We start from the raw sequence: 25,474 nt of genomic DNA on the forward strand, positions 1-25,474 counted from the left end.
TCCTGACTGTCATAACTGAGTTTTAAAGTCAGATGCCAGAGTGTTCTGAAAGACAGTATTTCTGAAGGATCAATGAATGAAGCTACTGTAGCAGAAAACAGCAAAGTTTAAAATAATGTTGATACTCAGGATGGCAGAATCAGGGGAGGTGGAAATGAGATGGGAGAAATATAATTTTAAACATTTAAAAGTCCACTGAAATATAATGCTTAATTGTCAGTGGACTCTAAGCAGTGAATTAAGTGCATTTAAAAATAGCTTTTTAACATGAATGAACCTTTTTAGGAGCTGACTTCAATGATGAATAAGTTGGCCATGCAAATTGCTTTTTAGTGGTCTGCTTTGAATGTTTTAGGGCTGGGATTTAAAAGAAATATTTTGAAGCAAAAAGTCTGATCTACAAGCAACATTAATTATAATAATAGTTATGTTATGTAGCCCAATGAAGACATATGCATCATTTTGTAATGTTATGTTTTCTTTGCTTTTCAAAATAAGCGAAAGAGTGGCCTGGATGTAAAATGGAGACCTCTGGCATTGAGGGAGTTGAGAGTATCATAGACACAGGAGTCTTTTGTGCCTCTGGAAAAAAACAGCCAATTCCGAGCCAGTCAGCACTTGGGCAGCTTTAGAGATGAAGGGACTCCTTGCTTAGAGAAGTTAAGAGTAGTTTGTTGCTCATGAGGTAGCTTTAAGGAGAAGCCTGTGCTATGACTTGGATCTGAGGCAACCCATTCCTTGAAGTAGAAAGTAAGCACTTCGGTTTTTAAGGAGTAAAGCACTGTTTTGTTCAGTGTAAAGGAGTTATTAATTAGAATTAGAAAATAATGTTTCTTACAAGTAAGTCAGAAAGAGAAAAATAAATATCTTATATTAACACATATAAAGGTCCATCTAGTCAAAGCTATGGTTTTTCCAGTAGTCTTGTATGGATGTGAGAGTTGGACTATAAAGAAAGCTGAGTGCCGAAGAATTGATGCTTTTGCACTGTGGTGTTGGAGAAGACTCTTGAGAGTCCCTTGGACTGCAAGGAGATCCAACCAGTCCATCCTAAAGGAAATCAGTCCTGGGTGTTCATTGAAAGGACTGATGCTAAACTGAAGCTCCAATACTTTGGCCACTTAATGCGAAGAATGGACTCATTGGAAAAAGACCCTGATGCTGGGAAAGATTGAGGGCAGGAGGAGAAGGGGATGACAGAGGATGAGATGGTTGGATGGCATCACTGACTCAATGGACATGAGTTTGAGCAAGCTCTGGGAGTTGGTGATGGACAGAGAAGCCTGGCCTGCTGCAGTCCATGGGGTGGCAAAGAGTTGGACATGACTCTTTATGTATATGAAGAGTCACGATATATAAAAAGGACACACTTCTATATATATATAGAATCTAGAAAATAGTACTGATGAACCTATATGCAAGGCAGCACTGGAGATGGCTCAGCAGGTAAAGAATCTGCCTGCACCGCAGGAGACACAGCAGATGGGGCTTGGATCCCAGGGTTGGGAAGATGCCCTGGAGGAGGGCATGGCAACCCACCCCAGTATTCTGGCCTGGAAAATGCTATGGACAAAGGAGCCTAGTAGGCTGTAGTCCAAACAGTGACAAAAATGTCAGACATGACTGAATGACTAAGTGTGTGTGTGTGCACGGGTGCACACACACACGCACAGGAGATGCAGACATAGGGGACAGACTTGGGGACACAGTGGGGGAAGGAGAGAGTGGGATGAGTTGAGAGAGTAGGGTGGAAGCATGTAAATTACCGTATGTAAAATAGATGCCCAGTGGGAATGCGCTGTGTAACACAGGGGCTCAAATCATGCTCTGTGACAGTCTAGAGGGGTGTGACGGGGTGGGAGGGAGGCTCGAGAAGGACGGGACACATGTTTACCTGTGGCTGACGCGTGCCGACGTGTGGCAGAAACCAACACATTAAAGCCATTGTCCTCCAGTTGAAATTTTTTTAAGGTGAGGAAAAAAAATACTTATACTCATTTTGAGTTATTTTGCCTGTAAATAGAGGCAAATAAGGTATAAGCTGTGCATCTATGTGCCATCTGCTCAATGAGGTATTCTTTTTGGTAGAAAGTACTGAAATGTGTAAGTTCCATATTTTTTGTAACTTTCTTTCCTCTGTACATGAAGAAGGCCTGCTTAATGGGGCTCATATGCCCGAAGCAGGCCCCAGCATCCACACAGAGGCAGCAGGCAGACAGTACAGGTGTGGAGTGCCTGGGCCGAGGGGCCGCTCTGATGGGGCAGCTTGACCGCTCCTGCTCTTTCCCGTGACATGTGCACTTCATATCGCAGTCATGCGGCCTTTGTGTCTTAGCTATAAGCAAAGCCTTAAAACGACTGCTATCCCGTTAAATTTGGAGTGCTGTTAATGAATTATTTACGCCTGGAACATTGCTACTGCCTGTTTGTTTTGCTTGTCCCCTATTTCTTATAAATTCCTGGGCAAGATAAATGTAAGGAACTAGTCACTGATTCTGATTTTTAAATGTGTTCATGGCCTTTAATTACCTTTCTAAGTAATTTTGAAAAAAGATAATTGAGTTTGTCTTGTTGATGCTTTGCGCTTTGTTTGCTGCTGGTCAGGGATGTATAAAAGAAGAAGGAAACACAACCAAGGTTCATAAACTGGGAACCCATAGACAACGTGTTATGTTCCTAAGAAAAGCTTTGAAGGAAATTTTTCATTTCAGACGCAGAATTTTGGAGGTCAAATTCTCTGTGGTTTATAATGTACAGGAAAACATACAGTGCCTAAGCATAGCTCTTTCAAAGATCATGCAGATCTTGGCTCCATTGGTTGCCTGCTGTGGCCTTTAACCGTTTTTATGTCTTTTTGTCTTTGAGACAGGAGTGACAATATAACTCAAGGGCTTGTGAGGGTTAAGATGATAAAGACATTTAAAGTTATTAAACAGTGCCTGGCTCATAGATTGCAGTCATGAATAAATTAGAAAAAATTTTTTTAACCAATAAAAGCTGTCTAAGCTAGTAAGTTCTTTAGCATTTAGAGGTGTTTGAACTTCAGAATGCTGTGGAGCAGTTCAAGTACCAACTTGATAGACTGGATTAACTACATCACCCAGTTAAAAAAAAAAAAAACATCGGGGATCTATTAAGCAATATGACTTGCCACTTTTTCCCATGAAAACACTATTCCTCACCCTCATTACACCCCCCCCCCCATCCCTTTTGTTATATGTCTCATGTTGTCATAGATTCCCAGTTTGAAAGCAAACTCAAGATTTCTAAGTTTTTTAATCTTGGAGGGTTTTTAAAAGGGAATTCCGGATAGGTATGGTGGTGTTTTAAGGATCGTAGTTGACCTGTCTTCAATTTGAAGCTAATATAAAGTGTTTGCGAAATGAAATTCAGTGTCGTCAATTTTACATGGTTGCCTCAGGGAAGCAGGCCATGCGAGTGCCTTGAAGGCGTGAACTCAGGGCGGTGGAGGGGCCGTACGCCATTGACTAGGGCTTAGAAACAGTTTTGTGAGGCAGATACCTGGTTTATCATGCTGTTTGACTCAGGACAATTAAAATACCTTTCTGGCAATTTTAAAGACCTCGCCAAAGGACTGTTTATATCTACAGATACCATCTGTATATATATATAATTTTTAGGACTCTTCTGTTGTTGTGTTTTTGTCTTTAGATATTTTAAATTGTAACCTTCTCTATCTTATGTTGTTGTTCCATTGTGTTGACCACCATGTAAAGGAGTTGACTAATTAAAAAGGATAGGGTTCCCCATCCCGAACCCCCCTCCCACCTCTTCAGGATGGGGAAACACATGTAAATCCATGGCTGATTCATGTCAATGTATGGCAAAAACCACTACAGTATTGTAAAGTAACTAGCCTCCAACTAATAAAAATAAATGAAAAAAAAAACAGCAGAAAATTCAAAATAAAAAATAAATAAATAAAATTGCAAAAAAAAAAAAAAGGATAGTTTCTATCACTGCTTCATTAACAAAGCTTACCCTTAGAGAGTTCCTCCTTCATATTTAGCTGAAGTTCCCTTGTTGCTGAATTTTTCCGTTTTTGAGTGGAGTTGTAAGATATCTGTTAATGTTTACTATATTCTATCCAATTTCTAGTCTTTAGGAGTGTGATTACCACTCAGAATTTGTTTACATTTGCTAAGTCCTTTTATTCCCTCCAGAAGTCTTTCAGCTTCTTAAATCATCTTCATTATTCTTTTCAATTAGGCTTGGAACTCTAATATGGATCTAACTGGGATCTGTTAGTTACCTACGTCGAGTGTAACAGTGACTTAGCACCCTCCATTTGTAAGAGCCCTGTTATGTTAGCAGCGTCACGGAAGCAGCGTTTTATTGTCAGCTAGTGATCAACGGTGATCTGTAGTGGGCATGTGCATTTCCTAATCTGTGTTCATGATTTGTCTTTATTCAGGTTAGTTGTTCTGTATTGGACAGCTTTCCATTATTTTATGATTTCCTTTATTTTATGATTACTTTGATATCTGAAGAACCTTTTCCAAATCACATCTGCACGCCTGCAGTTTCCCTCCAGGGTCATGACCTAAGACTTCTTTGCCAGTGCATAGGTCGCTGGGTTTCTCAATCATGCTGGCTGTACCTACTCTGTGCCCACGTGCCAGCACGTTCATTATTAACTGTGTGATCTCACGAGCTTCGGCAGGCAGGGATTTCCTGCTCGAGAGCCTCATGGGAGCCTTGAAAACTGCTGGGTATTCTGAAGGACTGCTGTGAGGATGAGAGGCTGTCCCCCTCAGCGGCTGAGATCCATATTGAGTTCAGCCTACTTCCCCAATTCCGTCTCTCCTTTACAGCCCCCCGCCCCCACCCCACTCTGCTCCCCGGCCGTAATGCGGGAGTGGAAAGAAATTCTGCAAGAGCTGGCTTCTGGCCCAGTGCTCCTGATGGGTGGAGAGGGCAGAGATGGGTGGGCTGGCGTGGCAGGAGCTCTCGGGGATTTGGACTGCGTTGAGGCTCTTCTTACCTTTGTGTTTCCCTAAGTTAGAGCCATTTCTCCTTTGTGCGCAGTCAGTCACCCTCCTTTCCTGAGTCATTTCCTCGGAGGACTAGGCATGCTGAGGTGATGATGCACGCTCCGTAGGGTTTCTTACCGAGCGGCACTCCTCTCTTGCTGTATCTGAAGTGGCTGGAGTTGTACTCATGGTCTGGGGGTGGGGGCGCGGTGGGGGAGACTTGGCTGTCGGTCACTCCTGTGACATTTATATAAACAGGACCCCTTGTGCCACCAGAAACAGTGATAAAGCAGTGGTCAGTAGCTTTAGAGGTATGTCCTCTGCTGAGTGGGCCGGAGAAGGTAGGGGTGGGGAGGTCAGGGAAGAGCAAGCCCCTCATCCTTTGGTTTTTATTTGTTGATTGTCTCTTCCATTGTTAAAAAATAGTCTAGAGAGGGATGTATGTGAAGCACTGATACTTGGCCAAAATCACCTCAAGTTTGTATACGATATTAACCAAAGTTGAGAAAAGATTAAAGCGACAGAACAGAACAAGCCATCTCCGCAGAAAGACTTGGTAGGTAACTGGCATCAGGATTTCTCATACTTGATTTTCCTCCAGTGATCTCTTGCTCAGAATCTTCTAATATATCCCCCCACTTAAACTGACTATCAAATAATTGAATACAAAAGTCCAAACTGCTTAGCTTGACATTTGAAACTCTTGAGTGCTAATCTTCCTTGTCAGTGTCATCTGCTTCTTTCCTACTGAAGTACAATCCAGGGGCCAGCAGCATCGGCATCACCTGGGAACTTGTTAGAAATGCAGACTCTCAGCTCCTACTTGGATCATGGAATCAACACTAGACTTGCAGCAAGATCCACACGTGTGTGGGAGACCACTGCAGGGGGAGAATCTCTGATCTGCCTCATTTTCCTTAATCTCCCTTTTCATCCCACAGTCAGGCTAGCTGAACATGTTCTGCGCTTCCCCAGTGGCCTGCCTTTCTTCAAATGCTAACGTTTTCCCAGAAAAGTCCTTTTTCTCAACTTCCTCTCTTTACTTCCATTCATCTGATTGGCTGGGTGTCTAAATGTGCCGAGAACTGGTTTGGGTTTCAGACATGACTGGACACATAGACCCTACGCTGTTTGTACAGGCTCCCTGGAAGACAGCTCCTTTGACCCCCAATTCCACTTCTAGGAGATTTCCCTGAACTGACTGTCAGAAAAGAATGTGAAGAAATGGGTAGAAAGTTGATCACTACAATATTATGTATAATAGTAAGAAATTGATAAATTAATAAATTTTGTTATCATCATATGATATGCTCCTGCATATTCAAGATGGTAGGACATATTACTGAAATGAGAATATACCAACAATATCCTTGAATAACAATTAAGTCATTAAAAAAAAACACACTTAATTCCTGTGCTCCACGGCCTTATAGTTGAACAAGTAAGAGAGATGTAAATCGAGTAGTACAGAAAAAATGTAGCAATATAGTAATGATGATAATGTTAACAGTGGCAACTGACATCTCTTGGGCACTTAAAGTGTTCCAGACATTTCTAAGTGCTTCACCTGTTATCTGCCTTTATCTTTTCAAAAGATAAACTACTGTTGATTCTACGTGAGGAAATTATCTTATTTTCACATATTTTAATCTTTACCATTATGATGGGTAAAGTTTGGTAACATTTTAAAAATTGGTATTTCAAATACCAATAATTTCAAATATCAAAAATTGGTATTTAAAAATTGATGATAGGAAGGTTTGTTCAACATCGTTTAATATATATTGATCATTTTTAAATGTGTATTTCTTAAAAAGGCTGTTTTTGTCTTCTGCCTGTTTTCCTGTTTGTCTTTGACCATTCTGAAAAATCTACTTTCTGTCTTCTAAATATGTGTTTGCTGGATTATGGTGTTCCAAATAAAGGAAGTGTTAATATGATCACTCCTCATGTTTTTAATTAAAAAATTTGTTCTTATACAGAAAATGATTATTTTCAGCAAAATTAGGGATCTGTAATCAGTCACATCAGTAATCTTTGTTCATTAATTGATGTGAGCTATCAGCCTCAGGTAAATGTGTCAGTAAATAGAATATATAGGTAATCTCTGACTTTTATATGTGAATTTCAAAAGTTTGTAATTATTTGGAACTCTGCTTTTATTTTTCCACAGAAACAAGTCAGTTCCTAGGTTTCCAGGAAGCCCAAACAAGCATTCTTAAAACTAACTCTTCATAATAATAAAGCACTAAACATTATTCGAACTCAGCGCAAAAATACTGCTTATCACGTTAATTTTATATTCCAATTATAGGTGTAAAAATAGAACAAGCCTCTAATCTTAAGAAGCTCTGGTGATCAGACTGTGGGGTACGTGGGTGGGTGGGTGGGGAGTAGGGTGAATGTCTTTAAAACTACAAAGTGCAGAAACCTCTGGTGAATCATTTATTCTCCAGTGTTCTGTACCTAAGAACGGGAACAAAGGTAATTTGCATTCACTCATTATTCTTTAGCTCACGCGCTGTCTGTTGAACATCCAGTGTTTGTGAGGATGACTTGACCTGTTGAGTGTAGCAGGAGAATTTCCCCACGCTGTATTCCTTGCATTACTTGGGTCCGGAAGCAGTGTTATGACTTTATTGTTCTCAGCCACTGCACAAGTTTAAAACCACTGTCAAACCAGCAGCTTTAACATTAGTTGTAAAACGCCCACAACAAGCCAGGAAGCGTCCGAGTGCATCTCCCCAGGTAGTGTGTGCTTGAGGTATGTGCCGTAGGGTGGTGGGGGTGGCCTGAGAGGAGTGGGCTCCGTTCCTGCTGTCGGCTGTCCTGCCGTTCCTTGGTCTTTTTGCGGGTTCACTTGTGTACCCCACAGAGCCCCGGAACAGTAGCTGTCATACTTCCGCACGCCTGAGCGTCCGCTGGGGGCATTAGGTACAAAGTCAGCTTCCGCTGCACCGCTTCAGGAGAGTGACCAGAGGCCTGAGGAGTTCCGCAGCCTGCGGTGCATCCACACGCACCCCGGGGCCCGTGTTGCAGGCGCCCCTGGCCCTGCAGAAACGCTGCTCCAAGGCGTGTCCTCCTCCGTGTTCTCTCTCTCGAGTGTGAATCAGACTAGATGGTTCTCACACCCCTGGCTCCTGTGAGCGAGCTATCACTCTGATGGACTCTGTCAGGGTACTGCCTACAGCTCCATGTCCCTGAAGAGGTAATTGACCTAATGGGGCCTAAGAGTCCTAAAGTCCTGGAAGAAACTGTTTACTTTGTCACGTTTATGTAAGCGGTTGTTTGCGAGAAGTTTACTCATGTTCACTTATGATGAACAGTTTATCTTTGTAAAAACTAACTAAAAGAAAAAGTCAGATGAGCACATTTTAGTTAGTGTTACAGATAGTGTGGGTATCCTGACAATGTTTAAGTTTAAAGAGTGGAGATCTTCTGAAATAAAAATCCAGGTCCCCTTGTCAGTTTGTGCCTTTTACCTGTTGACTATCCATCAGACTTGCCTGAATCTGGGACGCTGAGCAATCTGGAAAATTAGGCAAATTCCTTGTCAGGACACTGAAAAATTGCTCTCCAACAGGGCTATTAGGAACCTACATGATGTATTTCACTTTTCTGTATCATTTTAAAATGAAACATTTCTTTAGGATGATTGAATAACTAGTATTATTTATCTGAAATTGGACTTGGAATTTTTGTTCAATTTCTGTTTTTAGGACTTTATTCTGTGTTATCTTTGGTGTTCTTCTTTACCTTGGCCAGACAGATACACGCTTTGTAGATCTTTTGACCTCAGCGGGTGTGCATTTCTTCATAGTGGGCATCTGTTAACACCAGGCAGGAGATGCTTGTGTCATCTGGTCAGGGTTTATGTCCTGCAGGCAGAACCAGATGCTACCCATGGGGATGACATGATTCTTCTAATTTTCCCTTTGATGTCGAACTCATGATCATTCAGTGTCTTTTAAGAGGGGCCCATACTTGGAGATGGTTTACTTTGGTAAGATTTTGGTGGACCATATATTTTCTTGTAGAAATTAATGCAATGAATATGTTATTAGTCTATAATAAAGACTATTATTCCTAATATTTCATGTACTAGTTAAGCTTAAATTATAGGCCAGATTTTTGACTTTCAGAATGTTTGTATTTTCCCAGAGGCACTTTTTTCTCCATACATGCAGTAATTTTCTATATACATACAGACATAAATGTATTTATTGGGTAAATAACTTATGCTTTGTATAAAGAAAGTAATTTATCTGATCGCTCACATACCTTTTCTGAAAAGAAAGTTATGGCTGGTTTTCTTACCTTAATCAAGAACAGTCTTTAGCATGCTTATTGCAAGACCCAGTTCTAGGTATTACTTTTTCCCCTAAAATACATAGCCACCATCCAGGGGTGACTTTCTACTTAAGGGAAATAAAGCTATAGCAAATTGGGTGAGAAGATACTTACTTTTTCATGATTCCCATCCTGAATTCACAGTTAGCACCTATTTTTCCATCTTGTCAAAGTGCCAAATGACATGTTTTTTTAAAAATCAGAGCAAATTTCATTTCATTTCAGAAGTTAGTGGAAAATTTGAAATAACTGAAGATACCCCCATGTTTGTGAAGCTTAGTTTTGGTGACGAGGCTGATACTTAGTTTTCATTTATGTAATTTGTGGTTATTTCTGCCAAGGTTTCAGGGCTTTTTTGAGGTTGCTGAGTTTATAAGGACTCAGCAAAAATATTTATGAACACTTGCTGTGAGCATGTAGTCTCTGCCTGCTTTTCTACCCCCTGTGATTACTCTCAGTACCTAGCCTTCCTCCACTGGGGGTTCTTGAGTCCACAGAAGAGCATTTGTGACTGCTGTTATTCAGAGTCTGGTTGATTTCCTCCCAGGGGTCCCGATTATGCAGGGCTGACTTTCTTTATTATTATTATTATTATTTTTTTATATTTTAATTGGAGGCTAATTACTTTACAATATTGTGGTGGTTTTTGCCATGCCGACTTTCAAAGTTCTCTGTGGCTTTCCAGCTTTCCCTCTGCTTACCCAGCCTGAATCCTGACTTGCTGTCAGCATGTGGAAGGTGAGACCTGTAGCAAGTAAGAATGTGTGTTCTGAGGATTAGCATGTGTTTTTCTTTTTAAAACCTGGACCTTTATGTCATCCGTTTTGTTTATTAGTTTTAAAGACTGTCAGGAGCACACAGATCCAGAGCCTGAGAAAGGTAGGTGGTGGTCAGCAGGGCAATGAGAAAGGCAGAAGGTAGACTCAGATCCCTGGGTCTGAACACTTGCCATCAAGGGTCTCACCCTCTGTGAGTGGGAAAGGCAGAGGGTGTGCTGTAAACACGTAATGTTTGATTGCTGGTTTTCTTTTAAATTCTTTCTTTAAAGTTCTCCAAACACCTCAGTTACTTGGTGCCTTCGTGAAGAAGCAGTCAAGAAAACCTGATCCCTGTGTCTTCTTTTAGTTTTATGGAGGCTGTGTTACAAATGAAGGTTTGCCATCCTAGTTTCTTAGCCCCTGACTTTCTACATCACATTAAAAAAAAAAAAAAAGGCACTGTTCCCATTTGTAATAAATCATGATATATTGTGAATAAGCCAGGGCAGGCTCAGTTCCTAGAAGGGGCATGTAGTCTTTCCATTTGGTTAGAAGACAACTGTAAGATGGCGCCCAAGATGCAGATGATCAAGGGAAGAGTCCTTGGCGTTGGCCAACACCTTGCTCACACACTCTTCCCTCTGCCTTTAGTTTTAGTGGCAGGCAGGGTGGGGACTCTGCGTCTCTGTGCTGGAGCCTCCTCTCCCCCAGCCCTGCCCTTCCCAGGGGAGTGTGCTTTCAGGAAGACAGCTGAGTAGGTGGGTAGCAGGTGGTGGGAAAATGAGAATGGGCCTCCAGGGGCTTTTAGACAGGCTGTGGATTCAGCTTTTCCCTCTGTGCTCACACAGTTAAAGCAGGCTGACAACAGGTCTGCCTGGTGACGAGGTAAGTCCTGCTCCCCACACCCCCTCAGTCTGTTTCTTAGCCTGGTGGTCCATGCCTACTTTGGCTTCTGGTTTGGATGCTCTTTCTAACCTTTCAGTTCAGTTCAGTTCGGTCGCTCAGTCGTGTCCGACTCTTTGTGACCCCATGGACTGTAGCACGCCAGGCCTCTCTGTCCATCACCAACTCCCAGAGTTTATTCAAACACCCGTCCATTGAGTCGGTGATGCCATCCAACCATCTCTGTTGTCCCCTCTCCTCCCACCTTTAATCTTTCCCAGCAACAGGGTCTTTTCCAATGAGTCAGCTCTTCGCATTGGAGTATTGGAGTTTCAGCTTCAACATCAGTCCCTCCAATGAACATTCAGGACTGATTTCCTTTAGGACTGACTGGTTGGATCTCCTTGCAGTCTAACCTTTAGAAGGTTCTGTTGTCCCAGTTGTTTCTTGGCTGTTTCTGGCCTGTTTCTGCTCTTGAGAGTCTGCCAGTCCCACTTTTCTTTGGTTACCTTTCCCGGCTTTTGGAATATTTATCTGATTAGCTTATCAAGGGAGGAGGAGCTGGTTGTAGGGAATTGCAAATTACTTGGGCAGTTACTTCCCCTCAAACACTGGTGTTTTTTCCACTTGCTTTTGTGTAGGCATATGTCAAATATATTTTTAAAGGGAAAAATGCTGCACACGACAGGATTCGAATCTCTCGCTGTATAGCCTGGCAGGCTGAAGGAATGGATAATTTTGCTTGTATGTCTTTCTGCTATACAACTTTCTTAATTTTAGTGGAAGAGCAAAGTATGTTTGAGTGAACTTCCGTTTAACAGAGGACAGTATAGGTGGAACAACAATTACTCCATTAAGTCTTTGATTATTTCATTAGTAACTTATTTGTAAGTGAAAGCATCAGAGATATACTTATGGTAAACATGTCAGTGTGAACTCATGGTTTTTTAATTAGATATAGAAATAAACATGGGCTTTCCAGGGGGCTCAGTGGTAAAGAATCTTCTTGGCAGTGTGCAAGTTTGGTCCTTGGGTCGGGAAGATCCCCTGGAGGAGGAAATGGCCACCCATTCAAGTATTCTAGCCTGGACAGAGGGGCCTGGTGGGCTACAGTTTGTGGGGTCGAGAAGAGTCGGACATGACTGAGCGACTAAGCCCAGCGCAGTGTTTCTCTTGTATCTGAAACTGGTAATTATCATCAGCAACATCTTGAGACTTGTTTGATATTTGGTGAAAATTGTTTGTAAATTTGAAAAACTGTATAAAACGTAAAGTTGATTGATATATATATATATATATATTTTTTTTTTTTTTTTTTGTCCTGTCCAATTAAAGGTGGACTGCTAACTTTAATGGAGAAGGCAATGGCAACCCCCTCCAGGACTCTTGCCTGGAAAATCCCATGGACGGAGGAGCCTGGTGGGCTACAGTCCATGGGGTCATGAAGAGTCGGACATGACCGAGCGACTTCACTTTCACTTTTCACTTTCATGCATTGGAGAAGTAAATGGCAACCCACTCCAGTGTTCTTGCCTGGAGAATGCCAGGGACAAGGGAGCCTGGTGGGCTGCCGTCTATGGGGTCGCACAGTCAGACATGGCTGAAGCGACTTAGCAGCAGCAGCAGGTAACTTTAAATGTAGGTAGGACATGTTTTGGTGACCACATCGTTGTAACTGGATCACAAGGCAAAGGTTTGTGTTATTCCTCTTAATGAAATATCTGTAAAGGTGGCCCAGAAATGTGAAGAATTATTGTGCTTCAGAATTAGAAGGGGCCTTAGAGGTGAATTTGAATAACTCTCTTTATCAATAGGGGAGCTGAAGTCCAAGACTAAATGTTAATGTGATTGAGTAGAAGTCTCACTTGGGATTCAAGCCTGGATCAGCTGACCATCCATTTGCTTAATGTTTTTTCATATCCTATCCTGCTTAAGGACATTTATGTTTCTAAAATGGCTGTGATAAGGAATGTATATTGTTCAGTTATTAAAACAGAAGAAAAAGTAGTGCTGAGTCCTTAAACTTCTTTGGCCTGCAGAAGTTGTTGTGGAGGTAGGTGGGTGAAGATTTGTGACCTTGATGTGGGAGCAGGGTATGTCAGTGGGGCACCCAGCTTTAAGAATAGCTCCCATAAGCCGAGTACGTTTTGTTTCAATGGGCAGGTCAGGGGATTGCTGGGTTCCGGGGCTCCCCACAATGGTCAGAGTATGTTGTGCTTAGTTAGGGGGCAGCCCGGGTAGGGCATCCTTTTAACAGGTGTTTCTCGTCTGGGAGAGGCTGAGTGTGCCATGGACACCACTTCACCTCCGGGCCTTAGCACAAGTGTGCTCTGCGGACCAGTGTCAGCATTCTCTGGGAACTTTCTAGGGGTGCAGTCTCGGGCCCTATCCCAGACCTGCGTGATCTCTGTTTTAACAAGATTCCCAGGTAGTTCATGTATACCGTAAAGAATGAAAAACACTGGAACTGAGGTTAAGCATGTTGAGCAAGAGCAACCTCTCTTTGGAGAATAGTTCCCAGGCTTTTAGTTGAGAATGAGTGTCAGAAACTTACCTTCCTGGAATTTCTTAACACTGGTGCTTCATCAGTGGCATCTCTTCCTATTTTCTAGCACCACAGTAATGGAGTTCTGTTTTAGTTTTTTTTCCTCATCAGGGTAGGCGGTTTCCCTTTTCTCCACATCCTTACCAGCATTTATTATTTGTATTCTTTTTGATGATGAAGGCCGTTCTGACAGGTGTGAGGTGATACCTCATTGTGGTTTTGAGGTGCATTTCCCTGATGCAGAAATCAGCATTTTAAGATTTGATTTAATTGAAAAAAAATTTTAAATTTAATTATAATTTTATGTTAGAATATGGTTGATTTATAATGTTGTTTGAGTTTCAGGTGTCCAGCAAAGTGATTCACTCATACACATATCCATTTTTCTTTTATTTTTGGCTGCAATGCACAGCTGGTGGGATCTTAGTTCCCTGACCAGGAATTAAACCCGGGCCCTGGACAGTGAAAGCAGAGTCCCAGCCACTGGTCCGCTAGGGAATTCCCCACATATCCATTCTTTTACAGATTCTTTTCCTAAGTAATGGAGTTTAAAAAAATCTTATTCTCTGTTGTTTTCCTGAGGTTACCTAGGCCCAAATCCAAGCTATTGATAATGTTTCTTCTCTAGTCTCCCCCATTCCAACACACCACCCAGCTGCTCAAGCCAGATTCCTAGGTGTCATTCTCTGGGCCATGGGTTCTAGATCCAGGATCTGAATCTGGGATCCATAGTTTACTAGCTGTGTCACTGTGGACACGTGACTCGTCCACTCGTGGCTTCCCTTTCTGTGCCTGTGAGTCTGGGATGGCAGTGTGCCCACCCCACAGGACCGACGTGAGTGTTACACGGGATACCTCGTGTTCCGCATCGGAACAGCCTGGCCTGGAGTAAGTGGTTAGTCAGTGTTAGCCCTACGGTTATGCTGGTTTCTTCCTTTCCCTTATCCTTTAAACCCAACTTATCAGAAAGTTTACATAGGTTCTTCCTACAAAATATGTTTCACGTTTATCTACTCCTGTTTCCATTGCCATCATCTGGCTTGAAGCTTTCATAAATTCTAGTTTATACTTCCAACTGGTGTCTCTGATTCCTCTTGACTTACTCCAATCTATTTCCCTTATTTGTTGTTCAGTCGTCCCGTCATGTCCAGCTCTTTGTGACCTCATGGACTGCAGCACGCCAGGCTTCCCTGTCCTTCACTTTCTCCTAGAGCTTGCTCAAACTCATGTCCACTGAGTCGGTGATCTACTCCAACCATCTCATCCTCTGTCACCCCCTTTTCCTCCTGCCCTCAATATTTCCCAGCATCAGGGTCTTTTCCATTGAGTTGACTCTTCGCATCAGGTGCCAAAGTATTGGAGCTTCAGCTTCAGCATCAGTCCTTCCAATGAATATTCAGAGTTGATTTCCTTTAGGATGGACTGGTTTGAGCTCTCTGCTGTCCAGGGAACTCTCAAGAGTGTTCTCTAGCACCACAGTTCAAAAGCATCAATTCTTTGGCACTCAGCCTCCTTTATGGTCCAACTCTCATATCCGTACATGACTACTAGAAAAGCCATAGCTTTGACTATACGAACCTTTGTTGGCAAAGTGATGGAAAAATTTCCCTTATAACAGCCATATAATTTTTTAAAAGTGTAAATGAATGACCTTTTGAAAATGTTAACGAACCCCCATGGGTTTAAAACCTCGGCCTGCACATCCTGTGGTTTTGGCCGCTGCCTGCTCTTCAGTGTTGGCTCCTCCTGTGCTGTTCCCGGGTCCTCCTCCCCACTCGCCCCCGCGCCCGCTGTTCCGTGACTGCACTGTTCTCCCCCAGTTGGGGTGACCTGGGGCTGTCATGCTCAGAGGCCACTGCGTGTGACCCTCCTTCTGCCTTCATGTATGTTTCTCTTCTTTCCCAGCGCTCATCCTTCTCGTGTCTGCAGGTATTGGTTCCTCAGGGAGCCTAAATTTGGAGAAGGCAATGGCACCCCGCTCCAGGACTCTTGCCTGGAAAATCCCATGGACAGAGGAGCCTGGTGGGCTGCAGTCCATGGGGTCGCTAAGAGTCGGACACGACTGAGTGACTTCACTTTCACTTTTCACTTTCATGCATTGGAGAAGGAAATGACATCCCACTCCAGTGTTCTTGCCTGGAGAATGCCAGGGACGGGAGCCTGGTGGGCTGCCGTCTATGGGGTCGCACAAAGTCGGACATGACTGAAGCGACTTAGCAGTAGCAGACGCCTAAATTAGGCCATCAGGTTCCTCCTTTATCAGCCGGAAGCTCCCTGAACACATCAAAAAGTTAATATTGCCTGTCCATAGGGGACAAGGATAATTAACAGCCTGTGGTTATAAAACATGCAACTCTAAGAGGAGTGCGCAGCTTTTCCAGAAAGAATAATTTTACATGTTGTGAACATTAAGTGATTATAGAGCTATTTTAAGAAACTGCTATCTTGAAACTGTTCAAGAAGGTCTTTGATATTGGTATTCAAGGACAAAGAAGGCTGCCCACTGAACCTGTCTGCAGAGGGCGAAGGTGCATGCTAAGTCACTCAGTTGTGTCCGACTCTTTTCGACCTCATGGACTGTAGCTTGCCAGGCTCCTTTGTCCATGGGATTCTCTGGGCAAGAATACTGGAGGGGGTGCCATTTCCTCCTCCAGGGGATCTTCCTGCAGAGGATGAGGAGGTATTCATAACCTAGCCATGGGCCTCCTCACTGCTGTCAATCATTTCTGCTCCAAAAGATAAAATGGACATCATAAAACTCCCCTCTTTGAAGAAGCTTCCTGGTTTCTGATAAAACTCTTCATACTCCTCTCTCCTAAAGTGAAAGTTCAGTTGCTGCTCGGACATGAGAAGGAAGATGTCTCAGAATTAGAAGACGGAGGTCAAGTGTGATAATATCTGTATCCTGGTTAATTTTTGAGTTCAGAGTGAAGAGGCAGAAAGATGACTCCCTGATTGGCCTCAGTCTCATTTCTTTGTGTTTTGAAATTGCTACCTTATTACTTATTTTTTATTAATTCTAGACCAGAGAAAGGAGGCACTCCTGAGTTTTGGCAGCTGCTTAAAGCAGTCAGGGGAGAAGGAAATGGCAACCCACTCCAGTATTCTTGCCTGGAGAATCCTGTGGACAGTGGGGCCGGGTGGGCTGCTGTCCATGGGGTCGCACAGAGTCAGACACGACTGAAGCGACTTTGCACCCATGCATGCATGCATAAAGCAGCCAGGAAGAGAGTGGTGGGAATTGAGAGTCATGATGTGAACCACTTTCAGCCACCTTGTAGTTTTTCTTTCAAATAAGGGACATTTAGGATTCCAGAGAACACTGGGACAGATGCTTAAATTTAGGATAAGACCCAAATGTGGTCTCTTTTGGGGAAAGGCTACCTTTTGTTGACATACTTTAGCAGAACCCATTCATAGAAATATTCCTGCTATGGGCATTCCTGTTATGGGCTGTGGGTGATGATAATCATTTGGAAAATGATGTATCTAAAAATAAAATATAGTTTTCTCATTGTAAAAAAGTTATTAATAACATATACTTAATTTAAAAAAATTCTACCATAATTGTGCCCTCCCAATCAAGCCCAGAGTTTTCAAGTTTCTCTTGTTCCCCTATAGATGTTTATGTGTTTCTCTTTTTATATGGTTGTAACCTTGCTTGTATCCTGATTTATGTCCCGTTATGTTTTTCATGTTTCATTTTTAATGGCCATATAGTATTCTATCCAGTGGATCTGTCATAACCATTCTCTTGTTGGTTGATTTGCTTTACGATGTATTTTTTTATGATGTATTTTTAATGATGTCTTTGTTTTGCTCTAATTTTGCAGGCAGAGACATTTGTTTGGGTTAACAATGCGTCAGCACATTCCCAGAGTGTTGCCAAGGCCAAATACGAATTTTTATTTGGCAGATCTGAAGAGAAAACTCCAGATACTAGTAAGTGTCTCCCTGCCTTCCTCTTTCAGGTAACAGATAGGAAGAGAGATTAAAATTTCAAATCTCAGAAGCTGAGAATTCTTCAAACAAAGAAGTGACTTGAAATTACCTACCACAGGCTACTAGAATGACATCCTGTATTTCTGAATTCTACACTTCTAAAGATGTAGAATTATTTGATGAATAATGAAAGCAAACAGGTTTCACAGAGGCAGGAAGGCAGTGGTGCAGATGGAGAAGTGCTTACTCAGTCGCTGATGGAGAGGCATTAGTTCTGGGAGCGAGGCAGGGAAGGGGTACTGCATGCAGTTAAGACCCCGGGCTCTTTAGCGCGCCTTCTTCAGTGTGAACCTAGCCTGTAGCTTATGAGATGCATGGTCCTGAGTGAGTTGTCTAAACTCTTTTTGCCTCAGTTTTCTCAACTGTCAAATGGGATTATAGTGACACATATCTTAGAATCCTTCTGAGGATTAAGTAGATTGATGTATGGGAAGATCTCAGAACTGTGCTTGGCATGTAATAAACACTTTACAAGTGTTTGCTGCCATTATTATTTATTGTGATCTTCACCATATTCCTGACCTTTGAAGCTGATGTCTAAACTTTTTCTGAAGACACTACATTCCTTACTTTCCTCAGCTCCATCACTGTCTGACACTGATTTCTGTTTTGGGTAGACAGGGAATCTGACCTAATGTAGCTGTTGTTCAGTTGAAGAAGTCAAATGATAGCTATTCATTTTGACTCATGTGTTAGGTAAGATAATATAATGGGCTCCTTAATATCTGGGGATAGCAAGAATGCAGTGTATATTAATAATTCCTTTTACCTTAATAACAAATATTTCTTAGATATTTCAGTAGTTGGACACTCTTAATGAAGTCTTAAACAGCTAAATTATTTTTAAAAATCATTCTGCTTTTATTATGTAGCATAAATACTACTATTCTAGGCTTGAGGTTTGGGATACTTAATCATTTATTCATTATTTCTCAGATGGGAAATACTGATTGTGATCACCCCAAGACTGTTTAAAACTCCTTTTTGGTGTAGCCTTAACTTTGTGATTTTGTGCTGACTAAGCTTTTTCTCTTTTTAACTTTGATAAAACATGATTTTTACCTCACTATATAGAGGTAATGTCAGAGCTCTACATAGTCCTTTGACTTATTGGTGGGTGAGTTTGGGTCTTCCTTACTCATAAGTTTTGAGTAGTTTTCCCAGTTTACCACTGGTGAATCAAAATGACATTTTAAACCTTCTGTTCCTTATTTGCCTTGGTAAAAATGGTTGGTACTGTTAGTTTCTAGTGTGGTGTTATTTTGCAGGGGTGTTAGTGTGCATGCATTTATTAAACAAATCTATGTAATGAACACTCCTTTTGTGCTAGTCACCTGTGCTAGGCACTATCAGGGTGCAGAGAAATAGAAGACAGTCCTTGCCTCCTGGGGGCTAATTCTTTGACCAGAGCGAGGCAGTGATCACTTCAGCTGTGCTGGTGATGGCTTCATGGAATAGGTGGAAGCTGCACTGTTCTCCAAGAATGAATAGTGTTCTGGTTAATTGAGGTTTGGGGGAGGGCACTTCAGACTGGGGGAATGATGTGAGTGAGGGTGTGCTGGCAGAAAATACAGATTGTTTGCGAAACAGAGAGGAAACTGGTCAGGTTGGTTTGCAAAGCTTATCAGTGAAAGAGAGATTTAGAAAAATAACCATTTAGAGAGGGGCAGAATCATGGAGAGTGAAGAGTTTGCATTTCATTTTGGTATGCAGAGACAAAATGCCAAGTACTGTTTTAGAGAGATAAATCCAGATGATTGATCTGGAAATTGGAAGGGGCAGCAGAAATTGTTGCAGAAATTGTAGCAGGGGTGTAAGATGCAAGTTTATGTTGACTTTTGAAAAGTACTTTTAGAAATCTTCAGAAAGAAATGGTGCCTTTTTATCACTTCAAGAATACTCTCAAAGTTTCTTTATATTGACCATTCATCTATCATCAAAACGTGGCCCAAACTCAAAAGAACATGGGGGCCTTCCCTGCTGGTCCAGTGGTTGAGACTCTACCTGTCAATGCATGGGGCATGGATTTCATCTCTGGTCTGGGAAGATCCCACATGCTGCAGAGTTGCTAAGCCCGTGTACCACAACTGAACTTACATGCTGCAACTACTGAAGCCCACGCACCTTAGAGCCCAAGCTCAGCAATGAGAGAAACCACTGCAGTAAGAAGGCTGTGCACCACAGCTAGAGAGTAACCCCTGCTTGCAGCAGTGACAACCCAGAGCAGCCATAAATAAATAAAAAAAAAATATTTAAAAGACCATAGGGAAAAGTAGTAGACAGAATAAGACAGTGATTTTATTTGAATTTGGTTGATAGGCATACCTTTTCCCTCTTGTTTTTGTTTTTCCAAGTGGATTAAATAAGTGGCTGAAACTGTCTAAGTGCTGCAGAAGCAGCCTGCTGGGGAAATGGGAACACTGACAGTGCCTGCTGAATGCATCTCCCGTATCAGTCAGGTGGTCGCTGGCAGTGATGCAGCCAGGTCAGGGGTGGTCCCTTGGTTCAGGACCCCGGTGAGGCCCAAGGGAAGTGTCCCTGCTCTAGGGACAGGAGGCTGAGGCTTTGTCACTCAGCCGGGAGCTCACGTGGGCTGTGGGTGGGAGGGTCCAGAGAAGACAGTTTAAGATGGTTTGCACAGTGTTGCTTATTGCAGAGGTTTTGAATCTGTGACAAGAGTTTAGGGTGCTGGATGGGGTATGGGAGAATGTGTGACCAGTGGGAGGAGTCCCCTGGCCGAGAATTAAGATCTGTATTCTGTGATCTGTTTATCAATATAGTGAAGAAGAGAGTTGATCTTGCTTGTCTGGTGTCTGTTCCCTGCTGCTTTCTGGGAGCTGTCGCAACTTCACGAGCTTTTCAAGGGCGAGTTCAGAGTTGATGATTGCTGAGAGGCTGATGATTGCACGTGACATCCTTTGTGCTGTGGCTTAATGAGGGGTTGGGGGGGTCACCAGAGGTTCCCCTGCTTCTATTCCCATCAGCTGTTGGGATGTTTGTGGAGCTGCACTGAGCTGCAAGGAGAGAAGAAAGAGGCGGCACCTCCCGTGCCTCCCGCGCCCCCCAGGCTTCCCCGGTGTCGCTCGTCTTCTCTTACTGGACGCGGGGGCTTCTCTCAGCTGGCCACACGGGGTCCACTCTGACAGGAGGGGCTTCATTTTGGGAAAGTGCGTTCTTTGAAGTGTTCCTGAAGCTGTTTCAAAGGGCTGAGGTTGGTCAGTCTTTTGGGGGAAAACCAGAGGGAGGAAGTGCTTGAGAAGGTCTCTGAAGAAAAGTGAGACTGCTCTCGGCCTGGGAAAGGACAGGTGACTCTTGGAAGCGTATGAGGAAGTGAGGGGCCTGTGAGATGCTGAGAGCTGAAGCGTCCAGCAGTTAGGAGGTGACCGAATGCAGTAAAATAGAAACATAGATGTGTGCGCGTTTCGATATCTCTGTCTGCGGGTGTCAGATATGGCGTGTGTGTATGTATAAAGAGGTTTAGGTCAACAGCACGATCTGAAGTGATCATGACTGTTGAAGTCACTCGGGGTAGACGGCCGTTGACCTCTTCTTGTGGGCTTTGCTTGCCCTGTGTCCCTCCCCGCCTGGCACCCACTTGGGACTTTTGTCACTATGATGGGACAGTAACTGGGTCTCTCAAGCTAAAATTCAGTATGTTTTTACTGTTAAGTGAGGATGTTTTTATGGGCAGTGGGGGGAGGTATTTAATTCAAGGACTAGCATGCCTTGAGCAACAAGGTATGGTTTAAAAAATGTGAGGGCTTCCCAGGTAGCTCACACGGTAAACAATCTGCTTGTAATGCGCAAGACCTGGGTTCAGTCCCTCTGTCAGGTAGATCCCCTGGAGAAGGGAATGGCAACCCACTCCAATATCCTTGCCTAGAAAATCCCATGGATAGAGGAGCCTGGCGGGCTGCAGTCCATGGGGTCGCACAGAGTTGGACGTGACTGAGTGACTAACACACACACACACACACACACACACACACACACAGAATGTGATGAAATCAGGGATCCAGCTGCCACTGTTCACCTGCTTCTTTGGACTCCAGCATTAGGCATGAGTGAGGCTGGGAGGCTGCTCGGGACGGCAGCAGGCCTGGCCAGCTGGAGCTGGACCTGGCTCCCCTTTGTTCCTTCCCGGGCTGTCCTGCACCCAAGGGTGCGACAGGTTCTCTGGCACAGGTGATCCTGAAAGTCGCTCAGTCGTGTCTGACTCTTTGTGACCCCACGGACTATACAGTCCATGGAATTCTCCAGGCCAGAATACTGGAGTGGGTAGCCTTTCCCTTCTTCAGGGGGTCTTCCCAACCCAGGGATCGAACCCAGGTCTCCCACATTGCAGGCAGATTCTTTACCAGCTGAGTCACCAGGGAAGCCCAAGAATACTGGAGTGGGTAGCCTATCCCTTCTCCAGGGGATCTTCCCGACCCAGGAATCAAACCTAGGTCTCCCACATTGCAGGTGGATTCTTTACCAGCTGAGCCACAAGGGAAGCCCTTGAAGATCTTGAAAGGTGGACCAATTTTGATATCGTTTTATCCTAATTATAGATACCTCATGGCAGATTTCTAGGTTTTTCTTCCATTAGTTTATATATATTTTCCTGAAAGCTTGGAAAGAAGTTCAAGTACAAAACTGTTATGTCTGAGTTCTGTTAATAGTTAAACAACACCTCCCTCTGCTGGATAGAGTATGTAACACATTTTAGTAGCAGTTCTCAAGTTGTCAAGTGCTGTTTGCTTTTCCTGCTGCAGATTTCTTTCAGATTTGTTCTGGAGGTCAATTAGTATGCCTTTGTTCTTTCTGCTTAATCTAATCTGAAGGTTTATAAAAAGTCCAACGGTGTACAAATATACCTTAAATATGTGGTATTTTAAGCTCATTATGATGTTACAAAATTAAAGATTTGGCATTTTCATGGTAAAAACATTCATGTTTTTGAAATAGAGATATTAACCAGCTATATTCTCAGATGGACACGCTCTGATAATAATAATGCTTGAATATAAGATGCATTAAATAATATATGAAAGCTAGTCTGGTCTTTTTCCCTCATATATAAATTTTGCAAAAACTTTTGAAGAACTCAGTACTATTGTCATAATTGAAAGACTAATATGGAAGATCCTAAATTGGCTGTTTCTGATAACTTTTTAAGTGTTGCCTTGTTTCGTCTTGTGTTAAATTATGACTGACAAAGTGAATGGGATATTTTTCTTATTTTTTTGGTTCAGTGTTGAGTTCTGTGTTTTATATGTGTATGTTGTGTGTGTGCTCACTCATTTGTGTCTGACTATTTGTGATCTCATGGGCTGTAGCCATGCTCCTCTTTCCATGAGATTTCCCAGGCAAGAATACTGGAGTGGGTTGCCATTTCCTTCTCCAGGGGATCTTACTGACCCAGGGATCGAACCTGCATCTCCTGTGTTGGCAGGTGGATTCTTTACCACTGAACCACCTGGGAACAAATGCCTATTATGTAAAAGATACTCTGCTAGGAAATTTTATATTGGTTGTTCTTTAATCCTCAGAAGAGTCCTCTGATGCTAGTTCTCCAACCCCCTTTATTTCACAGATGAGGCTCAGTGAGGTTTAAACAATTTAACCTCAGGAAACACGTAAGTCATGGAACTGGCATGTCTGTTTGAGCATAACTTCAGAGCCCATGTCTTCCCACTCCATCCTATAGCATCACAAAGAATCAGAGTGTGATGTCCCTGTACCCCAGCTGCTAGCCTAGTGACTTCAGATGAAAGTGGACTGTGATTCTGACTTTGTCATTAATCAGTAATACGATATTGAGTAACTGACTCTTCTGGCTTCACTGTTTAAAAAATCTTTAAACCATGGTCTTTGTGTTTCCCTGAGCATTGGGAAATGAGGTGATGGTGGTATGAATCCCTGCCCTACTCCAGTTAACCAAAGGCACCTCCTCTTTTTCAAAAAATGTTTGTTTATTTTTGACTGCGCTGGGTCTTCGTTGCTGTGCGAAGGCTCTCTCTGGTTGCAGTGAAGGGGGCTGCTCTCTAGTTGCAGCACTTGGGCTTCTCATTGCCGTGGCTTCTCTTATTGCGGAGCACGGACTCTATGGAGTGCAGGCTTCAGTAATTGTGGCGCACCGGCTTAGTTGCCCCACAGCATATGGAATCTTCCCAAAACCAGGGATAGAACTCACATCCCCTGCACTGGCTCATGGATTCTCAAATCACCGGACCACAGGGAAGGCCAGCCCCCCTCTTTTACCTGTTTTACATATTGGGCTTCTATGGTGACATCATTTTGAAGGCACAGTTTTTCTGCTTAAAAAAATGTAGCTATTGGTTGATAGGATTTCCCGCTCATTCTTTCCTTAGGGATGTCAATCAGCACAACAGCTCCTTGTAGTTTTCCTCTGGCAGGGAAAGCAGGCGTGGCCTGAAGCACTGGATTGCTTAGTACCTGCTCCTTTCGCTTGGCAGCATTAGGACAATGAAGTTGGAGGAAAGCAGACTCTAGATGAGCAGGGTACTGAAATATCTACATTTTTTACCCACTGTAATCAGAGCACCCAGTCTGCCTCCTTTCTTTGCAGTGTAATTTTCAACAACCCACTTCCCACATTTCAGCAGAGGGAAATTAAAGTGCGAGGAAGATGACAGAAGTAAAAAATACATAAAACACTGAAACATAAATTAAAATCGCTATTTGCATTCAACATTGTAGAATTAGAGAAGGTTTCTTGGCAAGATGCAGGGTAACAGTGAGCAAGACCCAACACCCTTTTCCATGGCTGCCTTGTCTGTGCCTCCCCCAAACATTTCTTTTCCTTATGTTCTTCATATATTGCAGTTTGCCATCAGGCTTGGTTCACTGATAAGACAGTGGTGTCCTTGAGGCCAGGGTCAACTCTTATATTTTTATTTCCATGCATCAGGAACATTGCAAACTACTTTAAAAAATGTTTCTATTGGTTAAAAGGGGAGTAAGGACCACTCAGCGCATAGGCCAGCTGAACCGGGAAGAGCAGTTTAGAGAGCTACTCCTTCCAATGATGGATTGTTAAACATCTTAAGTATGGCCCCTCAGCTGTCCCCTGAACAGCTGTGTGGTGAACTCTGAGTTAGTCCTGTCAAAATGAATGCAATTGAGATTGAGACCCTGTTTTCATTTTCTGGTTAAAAAAAATGATTAGCGACTTTGTTGTGGTGGGAAGTTCCCCAGAATTCTTTGGGAGCTGAGATTTGTATAGGCTTGGTTCTTTTATCTAGATATAGTGGGGGAGAAGAGAAGGGTCAGGAAATGATTTTTTTCTTGTTTAATACATTTGGTTAATTTCTACAAATAGTTACTGAGTATTTGGTATGTACTCGACACTGCTAATCGCTGATTATGAAAAGCTAATGAACTTTACGGGCAAGATAACATTCATACTTGGAGCCATTAAATAGAAGATGATGTGTGACTGAGTGCCAGATAGTTGATGTGAATCTCATGAACCCGTGACCAACTCCACGCCAATGATCCTGCATGGAGACAGACATAGGCTCTTATCAGGGGGCAAACTGTTGAAGGCAAGAGCAGCCTGGGAGGTCAGGGGTGTGTGGTCGTCCTACTGTGTACAGCAGAGGGAGAGCGCGCCAGGTCGGGACGGTGCGCGCAGAGGCTTCTGGGAGCGACGTTTGTTCGTTCTGTGCCCTGGTGACGGCGTGCGCAGAGGCTTCTGGGAGGGACGCTTGTTCTTTCTGTGCCTTAGTGACGGCGCGCGCAGAGGCTTCTGGGAGGGACGCTTGTTCTTTCTGTACCTTGGTGACGGCGCGCACAGAGGCTTCTGGGAAGGATGGTCCATTCTTTGCCTTGGTGACTGTGCGCGCAGAGGCTTCTGGGAGGGAGGCTCATTCGTTCTGTGCCTTGGTGAGGGTGTGCTGTGCGCAGAGGCTTCTGGGAGGGACGCTTGTTCATTC

At 43.2% G+C, this 25,474-nt stretch overlaps 1 protein-coding gene across 5 annotated transcripts in view; it reads left to right on the top strand.

The window, feature by feature from the left end:
- Positions 1-25,474, top strand: part of PSD3 (pleckstrin and Sec7 domain containing 3) — a 404,084-nt gene that overhangs the window by 44,788 nt on the left and 333,822 nt on the right. For 4 of the 5 annotated variants that reach the window (XM_061134564.1, XM_061134566.1, XM_061134568.1 and 1 more), the window contains exon 2: positions 17,363-17,471. The exons of the other annotated variant lie outside the window; for it this stretch is intronic. In XM_061134564.1, coding sequence (XP_060990547.1) covers positions 17,363-17,471 — 109 coding nt within the window. The remainder of the gene's footprint in view (positions 1-17,362; positions 17,472-25,474) is intronic. 5 annotated transcript variants of the gene reach the window in all.

Source organism: Dama dama, chromosome 32 (genome assembly GCF_033118175.1).
Source record: "Dama dama isolate Ldn47 chromosome 32, ASM3311817v1, whole genome shotgun sequence".
NCBI lineage: Eukaryota > Metazoa > Chordata > Mammalia > Artiodactyla > Cervidae > Dama > Dama dama.